Raw genomic sequence first — 27,019 nt, forward strand, 5'->3', positions numbered from 1 at the left:
ACAAGGAGAAAGTACTTTTTAAATGAAACATAACACATTTAACATCAAGTTTATCAGATCTGGAAACACAAACACTGCGTGCCTTGAGTAACAATGCTAAGGGATCAGATAAACAGACAGACCCAAGTTTACTGTTTTTCTTTTTTTTTAGGGGTTCCTTCCTGAATTTATTTGCAGGTTTTTTTTTAATTTGTTTTTTGTTGTTTGAAAAGTTTTCCCATTTATGATGATTCTCTTTGAGGACAGTTACAACATTTATTTTTTTCTTTACCTTAAATTTAGAACTACATATGCTACTCTTTTTTTTTTTCCTCTTTTGATCTGGGAATATATATAGAAGTATGACTTTAATATTGCATTTGGCAGAAAGGGTCTTACAGACATGCATAAGGCCCAGTTTATGGCAGACATGGGAATGTTGATTTGAAATGCCTAGCTCTTATTTGAGAAGGATTTTAACCACAAAGAAAAGCTGCAGTAACGTGAATTTGCTGTGGATTTTCATGTGGCTAGGTTTTTGCTCTGCTTCAGATTTGATAATTGAATACTTTCACAATCATGCTCCCTGATCCCATGCACAGGACACAGAAGCAGCAGGCTGCTGTTTGGGCTGGCCCCTCTGCATCTGGCATGGAGAAATCCAGAGCAGACCACGAGGGCCATCACCATGCTCCCTGTCAGCACCTTATTCTTACCAAGGAGCCGACCAATAGCTCAAATCAATTGTAACCTCATCAGACGTATGCTATTGTCATGCAATAAAAGGTGGCTACATCACCATACTTCAAATGCATTCTTATTCACCTGCATATCCATCCATGCACACCTGCTTTTTTATATATTTTACTACAGGACTCAGAATGATCAGGAACAGACTCTTGCTTCTGATTGAGGTAGAAGAGACATGATACATAGCATACCCACTGTGGGCTAGACTAATGAGAAGGAGCAGTGCAGTAGCTGAAAGGATACCATATACTTACCATCTGAGATGGCTGCTCATGGGATAGAGGTCAGCTCTGATGTCCTATCTGTTTTTTCAAAGTACTCCCGCTTATTATCATTTTTTTTAACACATGCTTAAAGCCAAGCTGGTTAAAGCCAGACAGTAAATTAATGCCTTGTCTTTAACTTCAACATTTGTCTCTCACGCATACCTCTGCACGAGTCTCTTACCCGATTTGTCACTTAAACCGTGGAAGGCAGATTTTCAAAAATGCTCCAGTGACCTACTGTTATTGCTGTAACTGCTTACAGCAAATCTCTTCACTGACTTCAGGAGGAACAGAACTAGACCCAAGTCCATCCTTTTCATTTTTCTATACACTTGCCCTCAGCCATCTGACCGCCAGTTCTGCACAGTTAACTACTGAACATGCCACTGTCCCCACCAAGTAATAGTTAACAGGACAGTAAAATAGGCTACTTCGAAACATAACAAAAGATAATGTTTTGTATATAGCTACAGAGATTAAATATTTTTAAAGTGTCAAAGGGAAATGTCACTCAGATGAGAATATCATTCTGGTACTTAATGCTTCCAGCCACATGTAGTTCTGTCAATCAGTCATCTCTGAGTGCATGGCCAAATTTGTATGCATTTGCATTTGACCATGTGGAGACTGTTTTAGGAAAAGTCAGTATCTGGAATTTTTCTTAATAAGCATCACTTGTGCCTTTCACTTGAGCCTATGATTTTGTGCATCTGTTACAGCAATATGCCAGCAAGCACTTAGCTGGCATGCAGGGCCACCAGACCTCTATCAACGGTTCATTGAAAATAGGAGAAAAAACTATCTGACAAGTACCCCACCATTCGTTCACAGATTTTAGGGGCATAACAATTTAGGTGAAATTCAGTTTGTACCTTACACATCACAAGGCATTTGCCAGATTCACGAGGTGTGGCTGCCATGAAGATTGCAGGGATCACTTTCACACGCTAACGTGGTAAATCCATTGTGCTGGACTCTGCAAATAACAATATGGTCCATGCAGAGCTCAGCAGAGACAGCCTTAGGCCTTCTGAACAGTAGCAAAATCTTACAAGGTATACAGAATCTCCAGCCTGCTAGGCCACATTCTGGTACGTGTTTACGCGAGAATGAAAACAGGGTATATCCTTCTGAAAAGAAACTGCTAAACAAAAGCAAAATTCTTTGTGGAAATCACATATGCCTTAGGCTAAAAAGTAGAGTTTCAAGGAATAAGTCCAAGTTTACTGCCTGTGCCCAGAGAAACCTAGCCAAACAGTGTAAAAACCACTGAGGCATTCCTTTACCTGGAGGGCAAACAGATTGATCTTGAGGCAAATAATAGCTTACAAATTCCTTTCCCTGAACTCCTCGCCCAATTGGCTTTCTTTAGACATAGAATCTTTTGAAGATAGAAGTAGTGAATAGGAGGGAACCCTCAGTAAACTCACTGGTGGCATTCCTCCCCACACCGAGCTCTGGGCCAGCCAAACCCCCTAAGTGGTGACCTGGTGGCTGAGAGGTGTTAAACACAGATAAAAGTTTGACGTATTACTTCCAATAAACCCAGCAGGCAGGTAATTTCTGTGCGGTCCTGAGATATGAGCGGTACAGTACAGGGAGTAACTACCATGCCTGTCTGTCTCTCAGGCACACAAGATGGAAAGGAAAAACGTGACAATAGAAAAAAAAGCTCAGTTCAAATGTGCCAGAAATTACCCTGACTTCGAAGGGAAGCTGCCGTCCATCTGCCCTCTGAAGAGGAGGAACTATCAAGCAGTTCAAAGCCACGGAGTAGGGAACAACAGTGCAGATGCTAACATAAGCTCCAATCTTGCTTCTCTCATCTTGAACAGCATGTTGTCTTGCTCTGAAAGGCTTCCCTGCTGGTAAAAAGCAACAAAATGAGATGACCTAATTTAAGTAAAGTTATGGGAATTTGAAAATTGGCATTTAAGGTTTTGATCCCCAATTCTCAGTGATCCATGTAGACACTGTTCCTTCAGGTCTTCAGGGAGATGTTACAGTTTGTGTGTCATGTCTAAGGAAATTAGGTTGTGAATTCCTATGTAAGAAAGTTGTTGATCTCATGGATTTCACAACCTCTTATGTTAGAATTAGAATTGAATACCATCCAGCTTCAGGGTGTCATAATTTCTAAACTATAAAATGCAACTGTGAACTGCAAGACAGTGTAATTTACTTCCCAGTATATGAATTAAGAAACTGATGTAATTTCTTACCCACTGATTTTTCTTAGACACGCATTATTATACTGTAGGTACCAGAGGAGAGAAATTATTACGGAAATGACTCAGGCACTTCAGAGAGTGAGATAAATTTTATTTCTTCAAATACATCAATACAATTGCTTCAATACAATTGAATACTTCAATGCAATTGCTCATGTTTAGAGATGGCAATACATTCCAGCACATCACATTATACCCAACAGTGACGGTGCCAAGGACTGGAAAAAGAAAATAGAAAAAAAAGACCCCAACAAATCCAGTATATGGTAATGAGTCAATTTACAGAAAAGATCAAGCAGTAAGAACACTCATAACAAAACACTTTTAAATACATTTGTAATACATGCCAGCCATGTTAAATTGACCTGTGAACAGAGCACATAGCTTATTTCTTCTGCCTCCTCTGCTCTTACAATACAAAGACTTGCTTTAAGACTTGCTTAAGAATTTATTCTGTTCCTGCTTTGCCTGCACAGTTTGTTTTTGGATCTAATCTTGTGAGGCACGCAGGACCAGTCAGGGTAGCAGTAGCCTGCCAGGTTTTTCCATCCAGGAGTAGACACATGGGACCTGCATTTGTGGATGGAGTGTGTTATCACCACATGGCACACAGAAAAGTATCTTTTCAGCAATGAATATCTGTACAGTCCATTAAGTGCTGATGGCTCTCAGCTCCTGTTGCCTTTAATCTCTTGGCTCTCAATGGCCAAATGAGTATCTGCTGTAAAGTGAAATCTCAGGGCCTGTCCACACCACAGAGTGTCCTCAGCCTGGGCTTTTGGAGCACAGCACCTGCCCTGGGTGAGTGGGCTGGACTTCGGCAGAGGACCTGCTTCGCATTCCTCTGGGGCTGCCCTTCCTCCTCCTCCTCCTTGTATGGCAGCCACAAGGAGGATAAGTGGGCTTTTAGTACAAATTAGGTGAATAAATAATCATTGATTGATATAACTGAGGGCTTCTGTGCTGAACTGCCTTGCTGTGCAAAGCCCTAATAAAATAAGTTTGCTGTAAAATTTGTAAAAAAAAAATCAGTTGAAAGCATTACAACTCTCAGTTTTCTACAGAAAACAATGGTAGATGATCTAGACAGTATCACTCTACTGGACTACTGGCTTCTGGGAACAGTGATAAAATCCATACATTTTATCCACAAAACTGGGAATGCCAGCAGATTTCAACAGAGAAAGTGAACATATTTATTGCTGTCCTGCTTGCTTCTACTTTGTGTCAATCTAAAGTAATAGAGTTAGTTTTAAAATCAATCACTGCAATCCATCTCAATAAAAATGTAACTTGAAGATCAAAGTATGCTCCACATATGAATGACAGAAAAAAATGTCTGATGGTAATTTTGGAATACATTCAGGGATCCTGCTATGTCTTTCCACCAAAATGAAAGACAAATTATACTGTTAAGGCCCTACGTGTTATGCTGTAAGTGTATCCCACTGAGATGTTATTTACATCTTAATTTATACTTTATTACTAATAATTACCAAATTGGTAAAGCTACCTAATCTACTCTGCAGATTTTTACTTATAAATAACTGTTAGAAATACACTTCTTTATGAAAACTGGAGACAACATCCAAACTGTAAAATATAACATGACACTCTTATCCTCCTTACCCAGGCTAATAAATAAGTATAAATACATAAATATTGCAGAACAATAGTATAGTTCTTGCAGCAACAGAGGTATATTATTCATTTGTGGTCAACAATATAAATATTTTTTAATTTTAAAAAGGATATTTTAAATTTCTTACAATACAGCAAAAACTTAAGATCACTCATAAATTATCGTACCAAGATCCAGTATGTCTGTTACCCTACAGCTAGTTACCAAGAGGTTTTTTAGCTTAAATGTAACAAGAATGCTTGTAGCTTTGGCTGTAAGAAGGCAGCTCTTGCAAGTAAGCACCATTCATGAAATAATGAGAACATCAAATCTCCTGAGTCAAAGTGTGAGGTAAAATGACATTCAAGAAGAAACAATCTTTTGGTCTCCTTTGTTTTTCAGTTTGAAAATGAAGTGCATCGTATGTACAAGTCTGAAATATTACCAATCTTAGATTGCAGAATTGCAGATTTAAGAAAGTAATAAAGGTATCCTGAATATCAACAAGAATTTCTGCACATCTGCTATGCCATGCCTATAGAAAAAAAAAAAAGATAGCAGGCACTTCCTTTAAGCAAAAGATCTACATATACATTTTTGAGCAGCAATATAAATGTAATTTAAATATACTCACAACATTCTCTATCTACCAAACATCGCTATTGCAAAACTCAATATTTTCTGCAGTCCCTTTGAGGAATTATTCTAAGGAAGATTTGTTAAGTGCTACATCACTCATGATACTTTTTGTGATATATTCTATGAAGCAGGTCTGGATAGGTATTATAAAATTATCATTCAGCATACTTTAGAGAAGACCTTAATCTGTGACATACAAAAGCTATTTTGAGTATGTAACAGTCATAGGGTAGTTACCCATTTGATGACCCCTTACCATTTTACAGAACATACGGATGTTTAACATCTTGTTCAAAAATATACTGTGCTCCAAAACATAAAAATACCTAGAAAATTCATTTCTGACATTGCATTTACAATAGTTTTAATGAGTGCTTATACATAGTTATTAGTCAAAAGACTTTTCCACCAGAAATAACTAACCTTATTTCTACATGAGATGCTTGCTTTTTGACCTTTAAATACTTCATCACTGCTTGGCTGTGCCAAAATATAAACAAAACCACATAGAGAGTCAGACAAACAGATGGAAAGAAATGTCATCTCAAAAATACTATATGATATCATCATATTTCTTAGGAACTCTATTCTCAGCACTAAAATACAATTCCAAGGAAACACTGGAGTGCCAATTTCCCTTTCACAGATTGTGATGTCTCTCAGTCAGGTAAATCCATTCCATCTTTACTCTTGAGATTCTTGAAGCTGACAGTGAAGTGATTCACACCAGCGTGAGCACAGAAATTGTTTAAAAGCTCTTGATAACAAAACGACCCTTCCCAAATAAACTGACTTCAAATTTGAATTACCTTAAATTTCAGAATACAGTACCTCCATGATTACGAATATTACTGAAATTACATTTGTTTGCATATGGCAGTTTAAATCCCACTCAGCTGACACCCCCTTGATAATATAATGCTTTCGAAGCGCTGGTCTTCTGCTTTTTCTTTCACTCTCTGCTCCTCTAAGGCAGACACGAGTTTGTCCCTTTCTTCAACCACTTTCATCATCTCAATAAAAATTTCATCTTCCTCGTTTAGATCCATCTCATCTTTAAGGCTGTCTGAATGATCACAAAACAAGAGGTTATAATCCAGATCATTTGCTATGTTTTGATCAGCTCCAGATCAGTTGCTATGCTTTGCATTTTAACTGTTGTTGTACCTGGATTAAATATTACATTCAAATGAAGCCAATAGCAGTTAATATTTTTCATGTTACAGTCCAGGGAAAATTTATCCTGCATTTAGGCCATTAAAAGTTGACCATTAAGGCCCCTAAAGTGTATAGTAGAACTTTTAGCAAACTTAGGCTGTGGAAATGGTAGTAAGAACACTACTTATTTACAAAAACATTTGTAAATGTTGCCTAAGCATTACACCATAATTAAAATTCTATATGGTATGTAGCAGTTACTGTATTAGGATGTGAAATCTAATGTAACAGCATTTGCACTGGACTTCAAGATTAGTTTATAAAACTTGAAAAAATCAATCACGCAATGCAGAATCTGTAAGAAAATAGACTGTTCTTCAGAAAAAAATATTGAAAACTGTAGTCACTTACAATCCACGTGCCCAGAACCAACAGGATATTTTGGTGTATTCAGTGCTATGTATTCACCCGTCTGCCTGTATTCATCATCCCCACGCTCTTTTCTAATACTGAATGAAAGGACAAACCCAAAGTGTAGTCCCAAGTAAATAAAAGCAGTTCCAAAATACCATGGTAACGTGTAGCTCTGCAGTTGACATAACCTCGCAGAAAAGTACAGAAGGAAAAGTATCATCCACTCCACTCTTCAGAGCAAGTAGGTACTCATATGGGCATGGTCTACAACTGTAGACTAGCACACGTTCCCCACTTTGACTTACCATCAATGGCCATCTTCTCTCTCAGTTTTTGTTCCAATCTGCTTTGGTGGTCCTCCAATTCTAATTCTTGGGCTCTGGGTACAATAAAATATACATTAAATAATAAACATTTTAAATAAAGTCATACAATACAAAGTATTATTTCAACTAAGATTTCATGTATTCTGTTTATCCAGTATTTTCTCCTCATGGGCAGTCAGGGCTTAAAGCACTGCCTGTGCGCAACAATACCAGAAGTACTATTACAACCTTTTGCTTTGTGTATCAGATTAAGCTCCTTACATTGCAACACTCGGGGCTTTGACCAGCTATGCCTTGTTGGTTGTACTCACATCATCATCCTAGACAAGCCTGAGCCTGCCCACAGAGTCCAGCCAGAATGAATAATGACTGCTGCAGCTCTAAACACCTTCCCATATCATCCAGAGATAGTGGAGAAAATATCTGGGACCCACCTACACCTGTCTGCTGAGCATGTTTCGGAAGAAGAGAGATGAAGCAGCTACAGCCAATATTGTTTCCATCAACTACAAACAGCAGCACGAGGCAGCTTTTATTGGCTTGGTGCATATACTTGTTTCATCTCAGTACTGAATTCCCTGATTTTTTTCTCTCATGAGATACACTACTCAGACTATTTTTCTTCTACAGGAGAAAGCGCCCAAGTGTTCATTACACCCATGTTGCATAAAGACAGAACATCTGTGTGCTGTAGCTTTTTTGAGTATCCTATAGGAATGAAATAAATTGAACCACTGTGAGAAGGAAGCGATGAGGAGGGCTCAACTGAAGGTCTGTGTTCAAAACAGACTGTACTGTGGATACGTTTATTCTATGACAGTTCAAACTCCATCTCACAGCAACATGTTCAGATGTCCTATGAGTACAAGTTTCTGTCTCCCCTGTGAATCTTTCGCACTAATGTTCATCCTTACTTACACAATCAAGAGCTCAGACTCGTATCGCATTAATTTATTCTTCTCCAGGACCAGCTCAAACCACTCATGAAGCATCTGAGTTTCATCCCGCGTGCCTGAAACTGTTTAAAATAGCAAAGCTGAATATACATTACTGGGCTTCCTTCCAGTGCTCTTGCCACTTGAGGTCACTTTAAATAATCCTCATTGGTGAGGCTAGGTGAGACCCAATGCAGATTTATTTTTCTTCTCTATGCAACTTACACAGGCAAAGTGTCCAGACAAAACATACACAATACGCCTGCTTGAATGTTGTTTGAATGCTGTAATTTATTGCAATTAAAGATGCATTAGATTTAAAAACACTGCTTGTTTGGAAATCAAGTTTTTTCTTTCAATAGATTTTTTTTTCCCCCAAATGGTCACTCACTTTCTTTTAGTTCTGCCTTTGATAACATAGTTTCTTTGTTGACAGCAGACTTTGGATCTGTCTATATAAATGGATATCCCACTAACACCATCAGATTCAAGATGAACTTGCTAGCATGTATCACCCGAGTCCCTGCTTCCTGTGGGCAGCACAAGCTGAGTCAGGTTTCCTACAGATTTTCATTCATTTGCCAGCAGGCCTCTAAATCTGCATTTGCTTCAATTGTCAGGAAAGACTGTGGCACCAGAAAAATCTATTATTGTGGGGTGGTTTTGTAACAATTGGAGTTAGGGCATTACTGGTTGACACTGTGCATACATGTAAGAAGAGACTGTTTATCTCCCAGAGAGTGCACAGACTGAGGCCATTTTACTAAAGAGCAGGACCGATTCCTCTTCCACCACTTAAGAGCCTTTACTGCTCTAAAATGTAGCCTGCGAAAAATCTTAGGCAAGGAAGAACCCCTGGAGTCTTCCAGTGGCAGGTCAGAGTGTGGTGCAGGGCATGTGCCCTTTCACATGACCCTCCCCAGACATCCTCCTTCAGATCCATCCAATATTCTTGGAGTGAGCATTTGCTGCATTAGCAGGATGTAACGATGAGAGGAGATGGTAAGTAACTTCCCTACCTGTGTTAATCAAAAATGGATTATTGCTCACATATTGCTCTCCTTTTCCTTTGCAAACCTGTATAGGAACTGCTGAGTCATGGCCTGAACCACTGATTGAGCACCTGGAGGAAAGACCCAGTCAGCCCTGGGAGCACAGGTGAAGGCAATTCACCTGTGTAACCAGAAGGGGTGGAGCCAGGCTCCACCCCTCTTAGGCCTCATTTAAGGGCTGACTGCCCCTGAGGAAGGATCTCTGCCTGGAGATCCCTCCTTGGTGGGAGCCTTTTCCTGCGAGCCCCAAATCTTCCGATCCGGGTGAGCGCTGTATTTTCCTTCCACCTTTTGTAACGCTGTTTCCATTGCGTTAGTCCTGCTTATCACTACAAAACCTATCTGAGAATGAGCAAGTGAGCTCATTTTACCAGCTGTATTCCTCAATCAAGACTGTCAAGAGAATATCCAAGTCCAGTGATACTCCTAATCAAGCTGAGGCTATCCACCTTCTCAGGAGGAATTTATTTTGTTTATTTTTCTCAAGGTTCTTTTTAACATGCTCCTCACTCCATGTTTTCCACCTCTTTTTTTCCCTCACAAAACAGAAGCACCCAGCCACATTTCAACATGATCCCTGTGCTAATGAAGAGTTACAGGCAGGCACTGTCATCCCAGGTCAGCTTGTGCCAGTGTCACAAGAGCATGGGCCCCTGTGCCAGTGTCACAAGAGCATGGGCCCCTGTGCCAAGATCAGGAGTCATGCTGGCTTGCACGATGTTTGGTGATTTCCCATTGGGATTTGACCCCAGTCTGAAGTTACCGTGAAATAGGAGGATAAAGCAACAGGAGAGTGAAAAGAAATATTGGTCTGATTTCTGCCCAACTCCATAAAAAATTGGCAGTAAAAGATGTGTTTCTACTGGATCTTCCAGGTCAGCAAATGATGATAAAAATTCCTTCTCACAGTGACTGCCAGAGTAGTTCTTGCAGGGACGTGTTAATGGTAGCTTCTTACAGATTCAACACAGGGATGAGGTGTTAGTATCCAGAGCCTTTGGTCTTCACATGTCATTATCAGAAGATATCATCCAGACTTGATTTACTGTAGTGTCAGCAAAAGCATGGCTATTGCAGGTCTGCATATAGCTACTATCCCCTTTTTGTTTTTTTTTTGTTTTTGTGATTAGTCAAAATTGCATATTTTAAATATATACTTTTAAATATTTTAAATATTTCCTTTTTACATTTTAAAACCTCCCTAATAAAAAACTCTGCATCATAGCTTGACTGAGGTACACAAATAGGAACAGACTCTGCAAAAATGCCAGTCATTTCGGCAAAAGCCTCAGTGGAAGCTGAAATAAAAATAGCCTTTGTGTTCTTTCTTTTTCCATCCCACAGAATGCCCTTCTAGTGTCTCCAGAGGCATTTTTCCCTGAGCTTTTCAAATATTTCTTAATAACACTGTTAATAGTAATTTGAATCTGAGGGACTGCTTTATGGTTTCCAGGAGCAGAACAAGCCACTGAAGTCTTTGCCATAAGGTAGCAAGACAGATCTTTTTTTTAAAGGTTAGAGAATGTGTTCTGTTAGCCATGTTGGCTTTTTGTTACAGCCTTGCTAAAGCAAGTTTTCCTTCTGGTTTGCCCAAATCTCTTGTAACCCACTGGATCCCATTTGAAAGCTGGATATTCTTCTCATTACATCGTATCTATTTCAGTGTTCATCACTTTTGAGGGCAGGCTGTGACTACCTTTTACCAACAACCTTTTATCCACAGAGCAATGCTCTGTTCTCTCTATGTTACACGTAGAGGGGTTCTGCAAGTTTGCTCCTCCCTAGGAACTTCTAAGCCTCGTTTGCCTTATTCACAGAGGTTTTCAGCTGATCTCTTCTGACTCTGTTGGAAGTTCTGAGAAACCTTGGATAGATGCATACGAAATCAAAAATGGTCCACACACGTGCAGATGTTTGTCCACCTTCCAAAACAGAAGGTGTTTTATTTTAGTTGGACTTTTTTCCCATGTTCTCTCTTCATAGATTTTCTTCTTTACCACCATTCTTCATGATTTGTGTAGTCAATTGATTGGTTATGCTAATTTCAGTGGAAAACGTGCTTGGGGATTTTTATCTCTGTATTTTCTTGTAGGCAAAAGATCTCTATAAGCCTCCACAAATGTCAATGGAAAACAAAGCAGTGATGCATTAATTATTTATTATTCAGTATTTAGAATCAGAATAAAGGGAATAAGGGCCATGAAAAAATACTCATAGGATTGATATTCTTCCTTTCTTTAAAAAAAAAAAAAATGCGTGAATTGTCACTACAATTAGAAGATCATCAAAGCCCCATTTTGCTCATCAGTCTTCATGGCAGTTGTTTCACACCCACGCATGTTCTCTTCTAATTCAGCTGAGGAGCTAATGAATAACCCCACTAACAAAGGGGCCATTCATCCTATGCTTACGGAATTATTAAAGGAGAGTTGCATAAATGTCACTGAAGACTAGTGTTTGCAGGCCTGTCTCTAAATTTGGTTATTCACAACCTTTCCAGCTCAATATTACTGCTGAACCGTGATCGTTTTCTAATCACCTTAATGATACCTATTAAACCACTTGAATTACATAAGCACAGACCTGCTTAAATACAACTTAACCTAATAAACACTGGTCATTCATTAAACAATAATGCCCATTATTATTAAGAAGGTCGAATGGAACACTGCACTCACTGATTTTGGCATCATTACACATATGCTATAATACAAGTGACAAAGCACTTACATTTTGTTTGGGAAACTTACAGCTTTGTACTTTTGCACCAGAAGAGTTATTGAGAGACAGTAACATCCTACATTTCAGCATCTACCCTATTTGTAACTGGCCACCTACACGCAAACAATCAACAGGGAGAAAAAATAGTACTTTCACCTTAATGAGGGCAATCCAATTACTGAGGATGGGAAGAGAATGAGAAGCATCAATCTCTTGGCAGACAGCCTTCTTTAGGAAATGCGATTGTCAAAATAGGAAAAACAAGAGGGAGCTCTAGGCCATTCATCCCAGTATTCTGCATCTATCCCAAGAGCTAGAAATCTCTTGTTCCTCATATTTTTGATATATTCAAAACCAGCCACTCTTACTGAAATCAGTAGTAAAGAACAAAGCTAATATACCAGACCTCACAGTCTTCTTAGGAATGTTTCTCATAGGTGGTAACATGGATGCTATTAGATAAATTGTAGTGTTTTTGTTTAAGAAAAAGAAATTGCTTCTAGCCTTTTAAATAACATTTGAAATAAATGAGAACTATCAGTTATTGGAAAATTGCTAATAAATGTAAAATATTCTTGTTAAACTGGACAGTTTGGTGTTAGAATAAGGGTGATAACTGCTAGGAAATGTGGCATTAAAACATCCGGTGTGTAGACATTTTGCCAGGTGTCCTAGCTAAGATGACAAGGTCAGGTGCTAAAACATAGCCAGTGCTGTGCAACTGCCTGCCCCAAAAGCTTGAGGTTCACCTTTCTAAAACAAAGATAAACAGATGTTTTCAATTGGGCTGTCTGCTCCCCAGAACCCTTTCGGCACAGAAATACAGGCTCCCCTGATGCCACTTATGCACACAAGTTTCTCCCTTATCCCCTTTTGTCCTGTCCTGCCCCACGGCAAAAGGTTTCCTCAGCTTCACCCTGCCAGCATTGGGGAGCGCTGGGAGAGCACCACGTTACAGGACACTTGGCACTGTTGGTTCAGGTGAGTGAAAGGCTCACCAAGAATGATGTCCCTATTATCTTTCACCTGTTTGGAGTGGTGGGACTGTAGGCTGCTGTTGCTATAGCATGGCCATCGCCTTAACTGTATTAATGGCATTTCACGTGCTGGGAGAAATCATTAATGACTCTGTTACTAGGCAAGGACTATTGTCAGCTTGGTAACTGAGACACAGCTCTTGGAAACCTCAGTGGTTCCTTCCCAGAGAAGAAACTAAGCTCAAGATGGGATTAAAAAAATAATAATAAAAATATATATATATAAGTGGGGGTAGGGTGGTAGGAGGGAAATATAGATTCATGCTCAACAGCAAAGCAAATATTTCTAAATCTAAGATAACCAAAAGAATGTTACAGTGTTCAGCTAAAGGGTGCTTGAGATAACAGTTTGAAGAAAGGGGTAAATAAGGATTTCTGTCCTTTCATTTTTCATTTAAAATTTTGCACTGAATTCTATGACAATAATAAAATCCCTCTTCTTAAATCAAACAAACAAACAAAAAGGCAACAAAGAAAACAAACAAAAAACCAAAACTATCAAGAGCAAGCACTCCTTCATTTACCAGATTCTCCTCTGAGTTCTCTCTCCAACTGAACACCAAAAATCTCCAGCGCTTTCTGTCTCTCCTCTAGTTCTTCTAGTTGGCGCTGGACTGCCTGCAAAATTGAAAGGATATAAAAGTTGTAGACATAGCTTAAGAATTCAGAGACAAAAGATAGCCTCAGTGGTTAGAGAAACAGCTTGAAGAGGTCTCTGAGGAGTCATGGGATGTGCAAACTCATCAAGTGTATTTGGCGCCTAAGCAATTTAACAATTCCACTCTCTAGCCATATTTTGGTGTGGGTAAGTATCTCAGATACTAGAAGAATCTCAGTATACTGCAGGTATTTTCAGAGGTGCCTTTGGGATAACGGACACAATACATCTTTAGAAGACTGAAGTTTCCATTTCAGGCTGTGTCAGGGCATACCAAACCTAACCCTCGCAACATCCTAGCAAACAAGAAAGATGGCTCAAAATGTTTGGACTTGATTACTTCCACAAAGCAGGAAGAGAAAAGAATTTTACTTTGAGATCATTTACATCTCTCAAAATACAAATGATAACAGAATCATTCTTTTCTTTAGGTTAGATACATGGATCCACCCTTTATCGTAACACAACAGAGGATGATGTACAACTCTGACTTCAATCAATATGATTATTTTCAGGGTCTGAATAAACTGAACTGACTTAGCATCATTTAGGAAAATCAATTAATAAATTAAAAGGTTCAGTTTCACCTTTATGGCAGAGAGGACAAAAACCCTCATTCTATTTTACCTGAGTCCTGCTAGTATACCGAGGTGATAGCTGAGCTTCTTGCACTCTCAGGGGATTGCATTCTCCCTCTGCCCTTTGAATTCAATGTGCTTTGCTGCTACTGCCAGTCACTATTGCTCCTGTTCATGTTCATGTACTTATGCATAACTACAAAGCTGTGACAATCTGCTGGGGCACACTTGGACTTGTCACACCGAGATCTGAGGCCCCGCCCCATGAATCGTATTGTACCTGATGTTTTGGGTGGATTTCAGTGCAGTAATCTGTGAGCTCCAGTGAGGAGCAAGGGTGCAGAGGAGACATTTTCTACCCTTGTCCTTGCCAAGCACTCCTGGGAGAGAAATGTCCATTTGTGAGCTACATTGTTACCTGTGCTTTGTGAAGCCTCTTCAGTTCCTCTCGTTTAATCAACTGTTTTGTCTCCTTCTCCAGTTTTCTTCTCCTTCTAAGAGATCTCTTTGCCTAGAAAAGGAAAAAAAAATGCAACACAACAACAAACAAAGTACAAGTATGCCATTAAATGCTTCCACAAGCCTTTCCCAGAATCGCAGTATCACTGAGATACAGAGAGGTCTCTGGAGATTGTCTAATCCAACTGCCCTGCACAAAGCAAAGTAAGACGCCGCAAGTTGCTTGGGCAACCTCATTGAAATGAAAATATTTGTGGAGGGAATATCTTCAAGCACTTCCCTATGTAAGCCTTGAAACTTTACAGAGTCTACTGCAACACTAAGCATGAAGTGTCTTTACCAACAGAGAGGTTCAAATCATAGAGAGGATCATACACGATGCAGCATTACATTTGGCGTGCGCAGAAATCATGTACCTGGGAGAGAAGCCAGGCATGGGCAGTGGGAAGTACCAGAATAAGGAAATTGAACCCCAGTGTTGGAGTAGAAAATTCAGTTTGAAGTGTGAACACTATCTTTGATGGTTAAAATGGGTGCTATGCATAGAAACAGGTCTTCCAAAAACTAGCTGGTTTGATTGTAACGTGCACTTGTGCAGTGCAGCTGAGAGTGGGAAGGGAGCATGCACTGCAGGGCTGCTGGGGAAATGCTTCACCTTGCTCTTGGTCTAAGCTATCTGGAAGTTCTTCAAGGCTGTGGTTTTCTCACTCAGGAGGAGACAGGATATATGAGCACCGTAGACAAGAGGGCTGAAAAACTAACAGGCCAGGAAGGCACTGGCAGCTTTTCCACAAAGTTTTGTCAGTGAAAAACAGTGGTACTGACTAAACAGAGGTACTTGGAGGTAGCTTAGAGAGACAAGGTCAGTAGGTAGTGTGCATTGAATGCTGCACCCTGGGCAGTTGATTCTATTCAGGTGTTTTTTTGTTTGTTTGTTTGTTTTTGCATTTTATTTAATTCATCATCATACTGTCTTATTAAATATTGTCTTCCTTGTAACACTCCCTTAGTTTATAAAAACACACCAGAATTCTTTTCTTTTTTCAATATTTGAGCTTGAGAGGACTTAAATATCGGATTATTACTCCTTTTTCCTCCCACACATACCAGCAGCTGGTTGTCAAACAATCAATTTTATTAAAGGTCATTGTTTGTAGGATATCTCACAACATGGCTAAGCAGCTGAAAGATTTGATCACACATCAAGGCCCATTTCCCCAGTGTCACTGCCCTGAGCAGAGTGTTGTGTGCAGGAGGATGAGTGCTGGGGGACTCCAACGCTGCCCCACAGCGTTGAACTATGGGGAGAGTGGACAACAGTGGTGTGAGGAAGAGAACTGAAAATACCTAAGTGCCATGAAATCTTTCGTATCTGAAGGTCTTTTCTTAAAACTAAACTGAAAGTGCTCTATGATAACAAAAAGATTAAATGATGGTTGCTCCTATGTTTGTTGTTAATTTTTCCAAAATCTGCTCTGCTTCAGATGGTTTCTACAGCCTCAGTGCATCCTTACCCAGCATCACTGGTGGGACACGCAGCCAAACACTGCTGCACTTGGCTTTGCATTGCTTCCTCCAGAGCTGATCCTCTCCTTTTGCCCTCAAAAGGCAGCAAAAAAAAAAAAAAAAGGCCACCTTATACTATTAATTCCACTTACATATATTCCCTCTGCAGAAAAAAAGTTAAATATACTTCTGATGAGCTAGTCAGGCAATAAAAGCTCTGTTTCTTCAGATCAGAGCTGGGTATCAAGAGTTCACTGGTGATTTAAACCCATTGCTCCAGTGAGACACAAGAGCTGCGTTAGGTCTGGGAGATGCCAGAGTACAGCACGTCCTTTCTGTGTACATGGTCTGGGTGCGACTTTGTAGCTCACGTAGCCATGCTGATTAAGGTAAACATAGCGTTTTCCGTGCAAGCTGCCTGTATTGCCTCACAAATGAAGTTGTATTTCCCCACGGGAAATCTGCATCTGTTTGGTTTAATTTTTTCAATGGTTTGCTTGTCGGGCTACATATTAAAGCCACTTATGAATACTGCTTCAAAGTGGTTTCAGTTAAACATGTCTGTTTGTCCAATTAAGACCTTCTCTGTCAACACTGGTGTAACCTGGGGGAATTACAGATTCAAGAAGGAGAAAGAAATTTTCATGTTCATCTGTCACAGTTTTAATGTATTTTACATCCATGACATGTAACCCTCACTGATAAAATGTTCCAATCCCCATTTAAAGAAATTGTGGTGTGCTTTAGAACAAAGTCATATGAATCTTAAATACAATCCAACAGAGGAAACACATTTTTGCTTCAAAGTAAAGGTTACCTTATATGTTAATGAAGGCTTGGATTCAAATTCATCTTCATCAGAGGAAGAAGTAAAATACTCAGCAGTTTGTTTCCTGACAGGTGGAAGTTCACATCCTAAGAGCGAACAAAACCATTAAAGGGGCAAAAAATACTGTTCTTCAACATATACAGACACTTTGCACCTGCCCTGAGTCCTAATCAGCAGCACCCAGTGCAATTTGGAAATTTGGCTCACTGCTTTAATTGGATTTTGGTCACTGTCAAAAACCTTGTCTGGTATATCTTATTTATTTATTTATTTTTAGGTATTGTAGACAAATAAATTAATTCCTTGAGGCCTCTCCATGTAGCATGGTGTTCTGAATGCATTCAACATTCATTAAAATGCATATCTGAAGTTAGCCATATTACCCAAATGATTGTGTAAGGCTCACTATACAGTGTAATTGAATGCAAAAAGTCTGAGCCAGCTCTTAAACAAATTACCCTTATGTGGCTTGTAGCATCTGGCACCCATTTTTACTACATGACATCTGCTCAGTGTAAAATAGTTGGCGTCAGAATGTCTGGTCATATAAAAAAATCACAAATGTAATCAGAAGCAAATGGACTAAGAGAACAAGGCTTTATCACACAGCCTCATGCAACATAAATATTTAATTAATTATGTCTAAACAAACGTCACTTATTTTTCTGCTTTAGGAATATTATCACATCATTGAACTGTTGATTAAAATGCCATAATAAGTCAGGAAAATCCATACATCACAACAATGCACTTCATAAGGAAAACTCAAAGGCTGCCTTTAGAGGAAGCATGCTTTCAGAATTACAAATTAAATTACATTTAATTGCAGCAATTTTATAATGCCTGTTTTCCCAGCATCTTGTTTCAACTGGGTGTAAATATTTGAATTTCTTCTTAATTTGTCTAATTCATAGCTTCATCCTCTTTATTTAAGAAAATAAAACTGCTTTTGGAACATCTGTCTCTACACTTCAACCTGCTACAGGGTTAATGATTTACAGCTGGGCAACATCTTGGAAACGTACATTATTTAAAGCCAACATTTATTTATTTATTTTTGTCTGCTAGGTAACAGTTGGCTTTCTATGTGCAAGTTGCATTCAGATTAAAATCACTTCCCGCTCTCGTTTCTTCTCTTTTGCTTTCTCCTTCATCCTGGTCCTGGGACAGCATTTTTGTGTCAGACCCTACTTTAAAATCTGGAGCCAAGAAACATGTTCATCCCAGGATGTAAAGCAATGAGAGCAAATCCCAAGTAATTCGAGACAAAAATTCTGGTATTTCCCAAACATTTCATTTTTGGAAGCACCCAGTCCTTGTGTTCTGTGGAGATGCAAGCTCAAAGGGTCTTTTGGCAGGACAGCAGGGACAGCCAGCCGTAAGACCCTTGCCAGTGCACAAGGCAGAGGAAGGCATGGGCAGTATTGCACTCACTGTTTCTTTTGGGGAGTTAACTCACCTATCTTGCTTTTCCTTGCACGACTGAACAAGAGCAGTAACTATCCTGCAGTCACACTGAGGGTGAAATCAAATTCCATAATATGCAACGGGTGAACGTTCTGGGGAGCCCTGGCAGAGCCGGCCACACAAGCAATTACACGCTCCCTTTCTTCTCTCTGCTCTGGGAATAAGCGATGGCTTCTCCATGCCCTTCTCTTTGAGCAATATCAATAATTTAAGCAGCATTACAAGGTCTAGAGGAAAAGCAGACTGCTGAAACACAAGGGCACCCACCCCTCCTCAGGGCCGCAACTCAGGAGGTGTGTGTCCCTCTGGAGAGGAGAGAGGATTGCTGACATCTCCAAGGACCTTCAGCAAGGGTTATCTCGTGAGCATGAGGAAGCCCATGTCAGGGCATAGAATAAATTCTTTATGTCGGCAGCCATGCCAATGCCTGTCAGCTAAGGAGAGCCATGTGTGAGCACCCTGCTCTGAAGAGAAAAGCCATTTAAGTTGCTCGACAACCTGTCAAGAGATGCTGCGTCCAAAGTCTTGGGAGACAGTGGCCATCAGCGACAGCTGCCAGGGAGATCACCACCTGCAAAGTCTCCAGGATGGAGAGCCCCGGGAACCCGCTCATGGAGGTTGTTCCATAGCTTGAGTTGCGTGCATTGAGTTATGGCTTCTGTCACACACACTGCATGAGTATTTCACACCACTGAAGTTCTCCACTAGTACAACATGGATAACTGAAGAACTTGGTGCTCCAGGGAGACAGCCAGAAACACACAGTGAACAGTGAAAGAACTGGAGTAAGAAGGCAAGTTTTTGTCTCTCAGATGCATGGCACTGCCACATTTCAGGGGTACAGAAACAGTGAAAAAGTGCCTTACTTCCAGCATTAAAGAGGCAGCCACTCTGTGTTCTCCTCAACTATTTTTGCTTGGCTTTTTTTCTTGCAGGAGAGAGCAGAAAAAATGTACTTGAAATTGTCCTGATGCAAATTTAAACTTCAAGACAATAATAACAAGCATAGTAAGAAAATACTTCAGTGAACAAACTGCTTAATGCAGAACTAGGAAAAAAATCATTCTAATTTTGAAGAAACCACTGTTCTGCATTACAGCATCTACATATTCCACCACAGACGCCTGAGCATTAAATTTTCAATTCACCTTTTCTCCAAAGGGGTGGAATAGGCACAATTTCGCTGCCAGCTGGGGGAATTCAGAGCAGGAATTTCCACATAACGTTCTACTTAGGGCATTTCACAGTAATTGGTCATGTAAATTTGAAACTTAGAACTGACATAGTAAGATTAGATAAAAGTTATTTCTCTGTTCAAATACATCAAACCTTAAGGCTCGCTAGCCACTGAGAAGGTCTCAAAGACATACATGTTTTCCAAATACTAACTCAACTCTTCTTATCTTTCTCTTTTCCTCCATTTCATTCCTTCATAATAAGAGTTATGCTTTCCTTATTTCTCAAGAACTCCATCATCTCCCTGCCTTCCAAATTATTCTGTGTTACACTAGAACTTTTCCTTCCCAGCTAACATCTCTTTGAATCACCAAGAACAGTCAGACGTGTTATTAATTCTTCATTAAAGAGGGAAGGAAACAAATATTTCTGAATTTTTTATTAAACTTTTCTCGTCTTATATCTAATAGTAGCTACTAGGAATGTGATCAAAAGACATTCCCAGCATGCCTGAATTACAGCTGTCAAGTCACAGGGAAGTCGTCATTAATTGTTATTATTGTTATTGGTTCTAACAGCAGCACAGAATACATTCCAGAGTAGAAAGTTGGAGAAAGTCTACAGTTCTTCATATTGAGATGTGGCATCCTCATGTATGCATGTCTTAAGATATAAGATAAACTACGTCTGTAAAGCTAAAATTTCTTCTGTAGCCAGTTGATTACAGCTTGGTAATCTAAGGGTGAGTCTCAAAGATGCTCTGCTTTGGCCTAAGGACCCTGGCACTGAACGCCGTCAGTAGGAAAACGCTCATTGCATTCTGTAGGAACATCTGGACTCATGTACAGTACTTTCTCAAATCCCTCTCAACACATAAATCCAGGCTACTGGTTTTTCTGAAAATGTGAGGTTCTCTGAATGGAGAGGGAAGTGTCATAAAGACATGTTGAGAGAAGGTTATAGCTTCAGTAGGAGGAGGAAGCACTACTGACTGTCCTGGAGATTTACAGAGGAAGCCCCACTGCAGAAACTCCTCATGTCACAGCTCACCTCTGCTTCCTGGAAGAATTTTGTGTCACAGTAATGACTGTGCTCTAACTACACTGAAATTCTTGGAACAGGAACTATTTTTATAGCAGAATTTTTATAATGTTACATTAATCTGTTGGCTTTCTTTGTAAATGTCCAGGATTTGCATATTTTTTATAAGGTTATTGGAGTTAATCATGGCCCCTGAGGACTTCAATGCTTTACAGAAGAGAAAGGGAAAAGGACACATCTCTTAGGGCACCGGTGTCCCAAGCCAGATGGGAATTTGCATGAGGTAGGAGATGAAAAGAAAGGCGAGCAGAAATCAAGGGCATTTGGCTCCGACCTCTGCTTTTCCAGAGATTTTTCTTGTGATCTCAAGACATGTAACTTAATCTTGTAACAATCCCTAAAATATGAAATCACTGAAATAAAAGTGTCGTAGCTGACACAAATATTGCAAATACAAACATTGTATTACAAAAATGCAATAACAGGAACCATGCACAAGCCTTACGTATTTGCAAATAATCCCTTTTCGATCTAAAAGTGCGTAAAAATAGCAAAGTGAGTTCATAATATATCTAATTTTTTTTATCAGTTGAACTAGTAATTCTGCTTAATTAGATCAGCCATGTAAACTATCCACAGCCATAAATCGAGCTGCGGTAACTCTCATCTACACCAAGGGACAATTCTAAAAATGTCTGCATGCAACTCCTACTCTAAACCCTGTATCTCACTGCAAACAGACCTGACAGCTGGCTACTGCATACAGCCATCACCAAGAGAAGGCAGACACTAAGGTAACTGCACCTCTGTCATACAACCTGGCTTGCTTTGGTTCTCTCTAAACTGTTTTTTTTTTTTTTTTTTTTTTTTTTGAGGTATTAAAGATTTTTAATAACTGTAAGTAAAACAGCTCTTTGGCTGTTATTTTTCTTTAAATTTCAAAAGGGCAAATGGGCTTAAGTGAGATCAGTTAGCCACCAGACTGATTGGTTTTATTGATCAAATTAGAACACCTGGCTGTTTGGGGACACCTGTGTATTCAAATAGGGATTTTTTTTAAAAAAACTATTTCTCACTGAAATCAGTGCATGAATCCCCACTACTTTGGTAAGGAGGAATAACTCCTATAAAACAGAAAGAAAGCATTAGCTAGAAAGCTTTTAAATCAGGTCTGGGTTAAGAAGCTGAGATTACCCATATGGAAGATGTAACTTCAGGAATAAGATTGAATGACATACAATCTGCTGCTGAGTAATTAAGATCTCTGTTTCATCATGCTGAGCTTCAGTTGGTGGCTGAACAGTTGGCAGGAGATGACAGAAGGACAGAATACAGTTTTAGATTGGACAGACATCTGGGTCTGAAATGCAGAAGTCAACAGCACAGGGAAGACATCTGGATATGTATTTGCAGATGAAGTAACAGATAAGACGTAGGGAAAGATGAGCAACATAACATGGAAGTAATTGTGCGGGGTGGGACTGAAGGTCCTTCTTGTCTCTCTCCAACAGTGGATGTCTAAAGGAGCACTATAAGCACTGGGCGGTCATGTGTGATTTATCCCCTTAATAACTCACCCAGCCTCCAAGCACGTTTCAGTTCAGGAGCTTTCTCAACTGGGTGTGGTTTCTACACACTTGGTTAATCCCTCAGTGGATTTCTCTTCAGTGAGCTTCCCCAGTCTCAACTCAATCCCAGGGACTTTTATTACTCAGCTTATTCTCTGGCTCCACGACCAATATCCCATCGAGGGAGAAATCAGCAGAGTAATGAAAGACCAACCATACTGGCACAGAACAAGTCTGTCTGGCCCTGAATAAGACAGAAAAACACTACTGCAAAGAACCAAGAGGAATATGAGCCAAGTCTCATTAAATTGTTTCTTGAATGGTGCTGGGAGTACATTTTTTTCCTTTAAAGAAAATAAATTTCCTAAGATCAATGGTAAACTATAAAAATAAAAATCAAGATTTGTAACACAGGCTAAAACTCATCAACAGTTCATGACTGAAGTTTTCCAAGCCTGGGCCTCCGACAAGGGCCAGTATGAGACAAACTGCATTTCAGAGAGCAAGCACTTGGCTCTCTACTAATTTGATTTTCCCAAAATATGAATGTTTGAAAAAGTTCAGGGAGCTGCAGTGTTGAAATGTTGCAGATGACAGATTACTGGGCAAATGGCTAGACCCAAGGTTCATTTTTTTTCTTCTGTATAGAATTTGCAATGCCCATATTCAGTGACTATAATAATTTAATAATTCCTCTTTCAGCTTGCACCACAGAAGAATGCAGCACATTATTAAATCATCATCTTTTCAAAAATTTTAAAATGCAAATAAAGCACAGTATTGTTCAAACCTAACAAGAACCTTTTCCATTTTAGTAGGAACAAAACATGTCAGTTGCTGTAATACATTTAGTTAAGAGCAAGTCAACTTGGCTTAGTCTACAGGAGATGACTTGATATAGATTCAGAAAAAGTCTTTCATTTAAGACCATAGCATGACAAGTGTGAATATAGTACCAATACTCTGTGGCCTTGGGGCAGCCCTTAGCATCCTCTGGCTCAATGGCAAAGCCTGGTATTGCAAGCTGCAAGATATGGAGGCTCCAAGAATCTAATCCAAAAGCTCAGGAATGAGAGCCCGAGTTATCCTGTCGATTTCAGTGACCATCACAAAGGGGATCTGGCAGTTCAAGGGGAACATTTCAGCAACTTCACATACTCTCCATTACTTGTACAAGTATCATTTTACATACAAATCATTATTTTCATGCTGAATCTGGGCCACAATTTCATACAATAAGGCACAAATAGGAATGCCAATACAATTCAACAGGTTATGGAGTTAGGTAACTGTAACCTTCTGTAGTAGGCTGTTGGAAAGATGGATTTTGGAAAAAGACAGGCAGGTGTATCTCTCCTACCTCATATTTTATATCTTACACTGTGTTGCACTTAATTCTTTCTGAGCCTACATTCAGATTACTCCAGTTGCTCTTGCTCTGACATCAATTCTTAGCCTTATCTGCAATTTTAATATTAATCTTGCTCTTGCAAGCAAATGTGAAAATAGATGCCTTTTAATAACTGTCCAAGTAGACTTGCAAATAGTTCACAGGAGGTCAGTAAGGTGCTATCTCCTCTCAAGCAAAAGAATGAGGGATATTAATGACACCACAATGCTCCCAAAAGCATGCCTACAGATTGGTCACTACAGCAGCAAGCAGAACTAAAAAAGACATCTGCAGCAAAGTTTCCTACTGCAGCCCAATTGCTTCAATATCTGAGCTCCTCATGGAGAAGACAGCAAACATACTCCACGCTGCACTCAGTGTAATGACAGCAACTGCTCTGCACAGCATCCCATTCTGTTTCACTGCTCCTACTTCAGCATGTATTCCTGTCTCAAATACATCTGAAGTAAGCAGCAGACCAAACGTGGGTCCAGCGTGCTAAGCACTGCTTGCAAATTCACTCTACTCCTGGCAACAGCTTTAAACCAGAAGCAACTCCTAAACCTTAGCAAAGATTTATTAAGTTTTCCTATGAAGACATGAACTATAAAAGAAACAGAAAACACAACAGCACATCAATCTTATAAATGGTAAGTGCTAGCAATAAATAATTCAACTCAGTTCCTCACCTGCAGAAGGATAATGTAGCCTGTCTTCTGCAGAATGGTCCTTCATGAAAGGCAGAGACGACATGAAGAAATTCCCTTCTCTTTCACAAACTTTACTTCTTAGTCTTTCGAAGAGTGAAAGACTGCCCTTCTGTGCAGAGTCATGCAGGTTGTCCTTAGGGGTGTTCCTAGGTTCCCAAGATGAAGCAAGGGGGTACTTTTCATTACAGATAAATACATCATCCCTGGGAACCACTGAAGGAGTTTCATTAAAAGTAAACTTTTCTAGGAGTCCTGGGACATCCTCCATTCTAGTGCAAGTTGGTTTCTGAGGTATACTAGGGGTCTTGCAAGGCCTGCTGTGAGGACTGTAGACTGGGAAGAATACCTCCTTGGTGTAACTGCTTGGAGATATCTCTTCAGAGCTGACAGAAGGCTTAGAAGCACTTGAGAGAACGCTTCCACATCCTAAATATTCTCCTGCCTGCTTCCCTACTTGAAGCTCCTGTGGCTGACTGTTACTCGCTCTGTTGTTGTTAGTGTGCCTATGGCCAAGAATACTAGGGAAGCTGAAAAAAGCTTGTTCTGAAGAGGCTTTGGTTTTGCTGTCTGAATCCTGCTTTAGTCCTTCTGGAGATGAAGTCAGAGGTTCCAAAATGGACCTCTTGATTGCACTGGCAATGAGCCTCAGTGGTGATTTTGGCCGGCCAGCTGAATGCTCCTTGGCAGTTTTGTCTGTATTCCTCAGAGCACCTTTCATGTCAACTGGCAAAGTTGGTGGCACATCATCTACAAATAAGAGAGGCACAGGACAACCAGATTGTTTGAAAACACCTCTTCTCCATTCAGTATCCTTCTCTTTTGAAATCCCCAGCACTTTTCTGTTTTGACACTGCAGCATGGTTCCACTTAAGTACTCCCCATTTGAATCATACACCACGGGTCGCTGTTCTGTGCGAAGAACCAGCCTTTTTTTTCCTTCCTTTAGTTCTTGCTCAAGCTTTTCTTCTTGGTGCCTTGTATTTTTCTCATCTTTTTCTTTCAGATGCAGAGATGACAGCACTTTTGTATTCCCATTAAAATCTTCTGATTCAGAGGTACAATTCTTTTTGTTTTCATTCCACCCCTGGCCTGTGTGTGTCCCAGCATCACCATCCATATCTTCACGCTCAGAAAAATCAGCAGCTTGTGCCTCATTCCCAGGAGGAATCTGTGGAGAACCTTTGACCTTGCTCTGAAATGGACAGTGAGGAACATGGGGATGGACATCTTGAGGCCTCTCTCTGGCTTCTTTTCTTTTAAATTCTGGGCTGTAGGGTTTGACATGTCCTCTTGTAACTTCTGGTGGTTTCTTGTAAGAAGCCAACTGTCAAATGCATGAAAAAATGTAATTGTACTGGTAGAAAAAAATACAGTCTAGTGCATCTTTTATATAATACTTTAATCAATTTCAATCTTAACATAATACTAGCAAACATGGTATTTACTTTCTATGTACATCCACTCACACACATATGTAAACGACAATACACTAAGAAAAAAGGCTTTCCTCCATAAAAGAATAATATTTCTCTAAGATTGGTGATCTAATACTCTACTGGAAGATTTAATAGCCTACAAATAATGTAATTCATACTAAGAATCTGCCATCTCTTTATGAATTGTGCTTAATGTTTTTCTTGGAAAGAAAGAGACCTAAATATGGGAAAATAACCAAAAGTGAATCTGCTCTGTTCTCCTGTGTGCATTTCAGTTGCATCACATTAGAACTTACAGAAAGCACAAGAGGCCATAATCCACTCTCTCCAACTGCTTTTATAATGCTGCATACTCAGATAATACAGGTTGGGACAAATGAACAGACCCAGGAATAATTGTAAAATGCAAGATGGTAGTTTAAACAATTCAATTAGTTTTCTTTTATGATGATTTTTCTTTTGGCAAAGACTTAACTTCATTATTCCAAGCACTGAAATCTTCTGCTGTAAATAGTAACAAGAATAAGTGTCTAATTTACCAAGCCAAAAGATCAGTTCTACGGGTTTTTTAACTTTTTAAAAGTGGGGCATTTTATCTGCAATGCTGCATGATAATGGATGGCTAGAAAATTTAATGTCTGTTTCCACTTCTACACCAGATTCTCAAATTCACATGGGTAAAGCCATTAATCAGACTTCTCAATTCCTATATGCATAGGAAGTAAGGTAATAGTGACTACTCCCTACTTCACAGCTGTATTTGATGGCTGAAATTAACATTGGCCAGGATCTCAGATAAAAAAAGTTATAAACAACAATAAACACATAAACACCACCTTAAATTCTCTTGTAAGGGCAAGACACAGGCTTTCAAGTACTGCATATTGAGTGGAAGCTGCAGCACGGTCTCACCCCTCCTTGTGAACAGTGACCAGGCAGCATTGTGCTGCTCAGCTCTCCTGGGACATTCTCTTCCTGGCCCTATTGTCCTGGACCGGAACACAGCTAGCACCGCGGATGTGGAAGACTTGATTTTTTTTGTAATGCAGACCCTGAGGTCAAGCAATTCCAG

The 27,019-nt window shown here is 39.7% G+C and overlaps 1 protein-coding gene across 7 annotated transcripts in view; it reads right to left on the minus strand.

Moving 5' to 3' along the window:
• Positions 3,297-27,019, minus strand: part of MICAL2 (microtubule associated monooxygenase, calponin and LIM domain containing 2) — a 124,665-nt gene continuing 100,942 nt past the window's right edge. For all 7 annotated transcript variants that reach the window (XM_021400973.1, XM_021400972.1, XM_021400970.1 and 4 more), the window contains 7 exons: positions 24,491-25,835; positions 17,148-17,245; positions 14,784-14,876; positions 13,654-13,747; positions 8,303-8,402; positions 7,364-7,437; positions 3,297-6,552 (listed from right to left, as the gene is read on the minus strand). In XM_021400973.1, coding sequence (XP_021256648.1) covers positions 6,368-6,552; positions 7,364-7,437; positions 8,303-8,402; positions 13,654-13,747; positions 14,784-14,876; positions 17,148-17,245; positions 24,491-25,835 — 1,989 coding nt within the window. In that variant the 3' untranslated portion in view covers positions 3,297-6,367. The remainder of the gene's footprint in view (positions 6,553-7,363; positions 7,438-8,302; positions 8,403-13,653; positions 13,748-14,783; positions 14,877-17,147; positions 17,246-24,490; positions 25,836-27,019) is intronic.

Source organism: Numida meleagris, chromosome 6 (assembly GCF_002078875.1).
Source record: "Numida meleagris isolate 19003 breed g44 Domestic line chromosome 6, NumMel1.0, whole genome shotgun sequence".
Lineage (NCBI taxonomy): Eukaryota > Metazoa > Chordata > Aves > Galliformes > Numididae > Numida > Numida meleagris.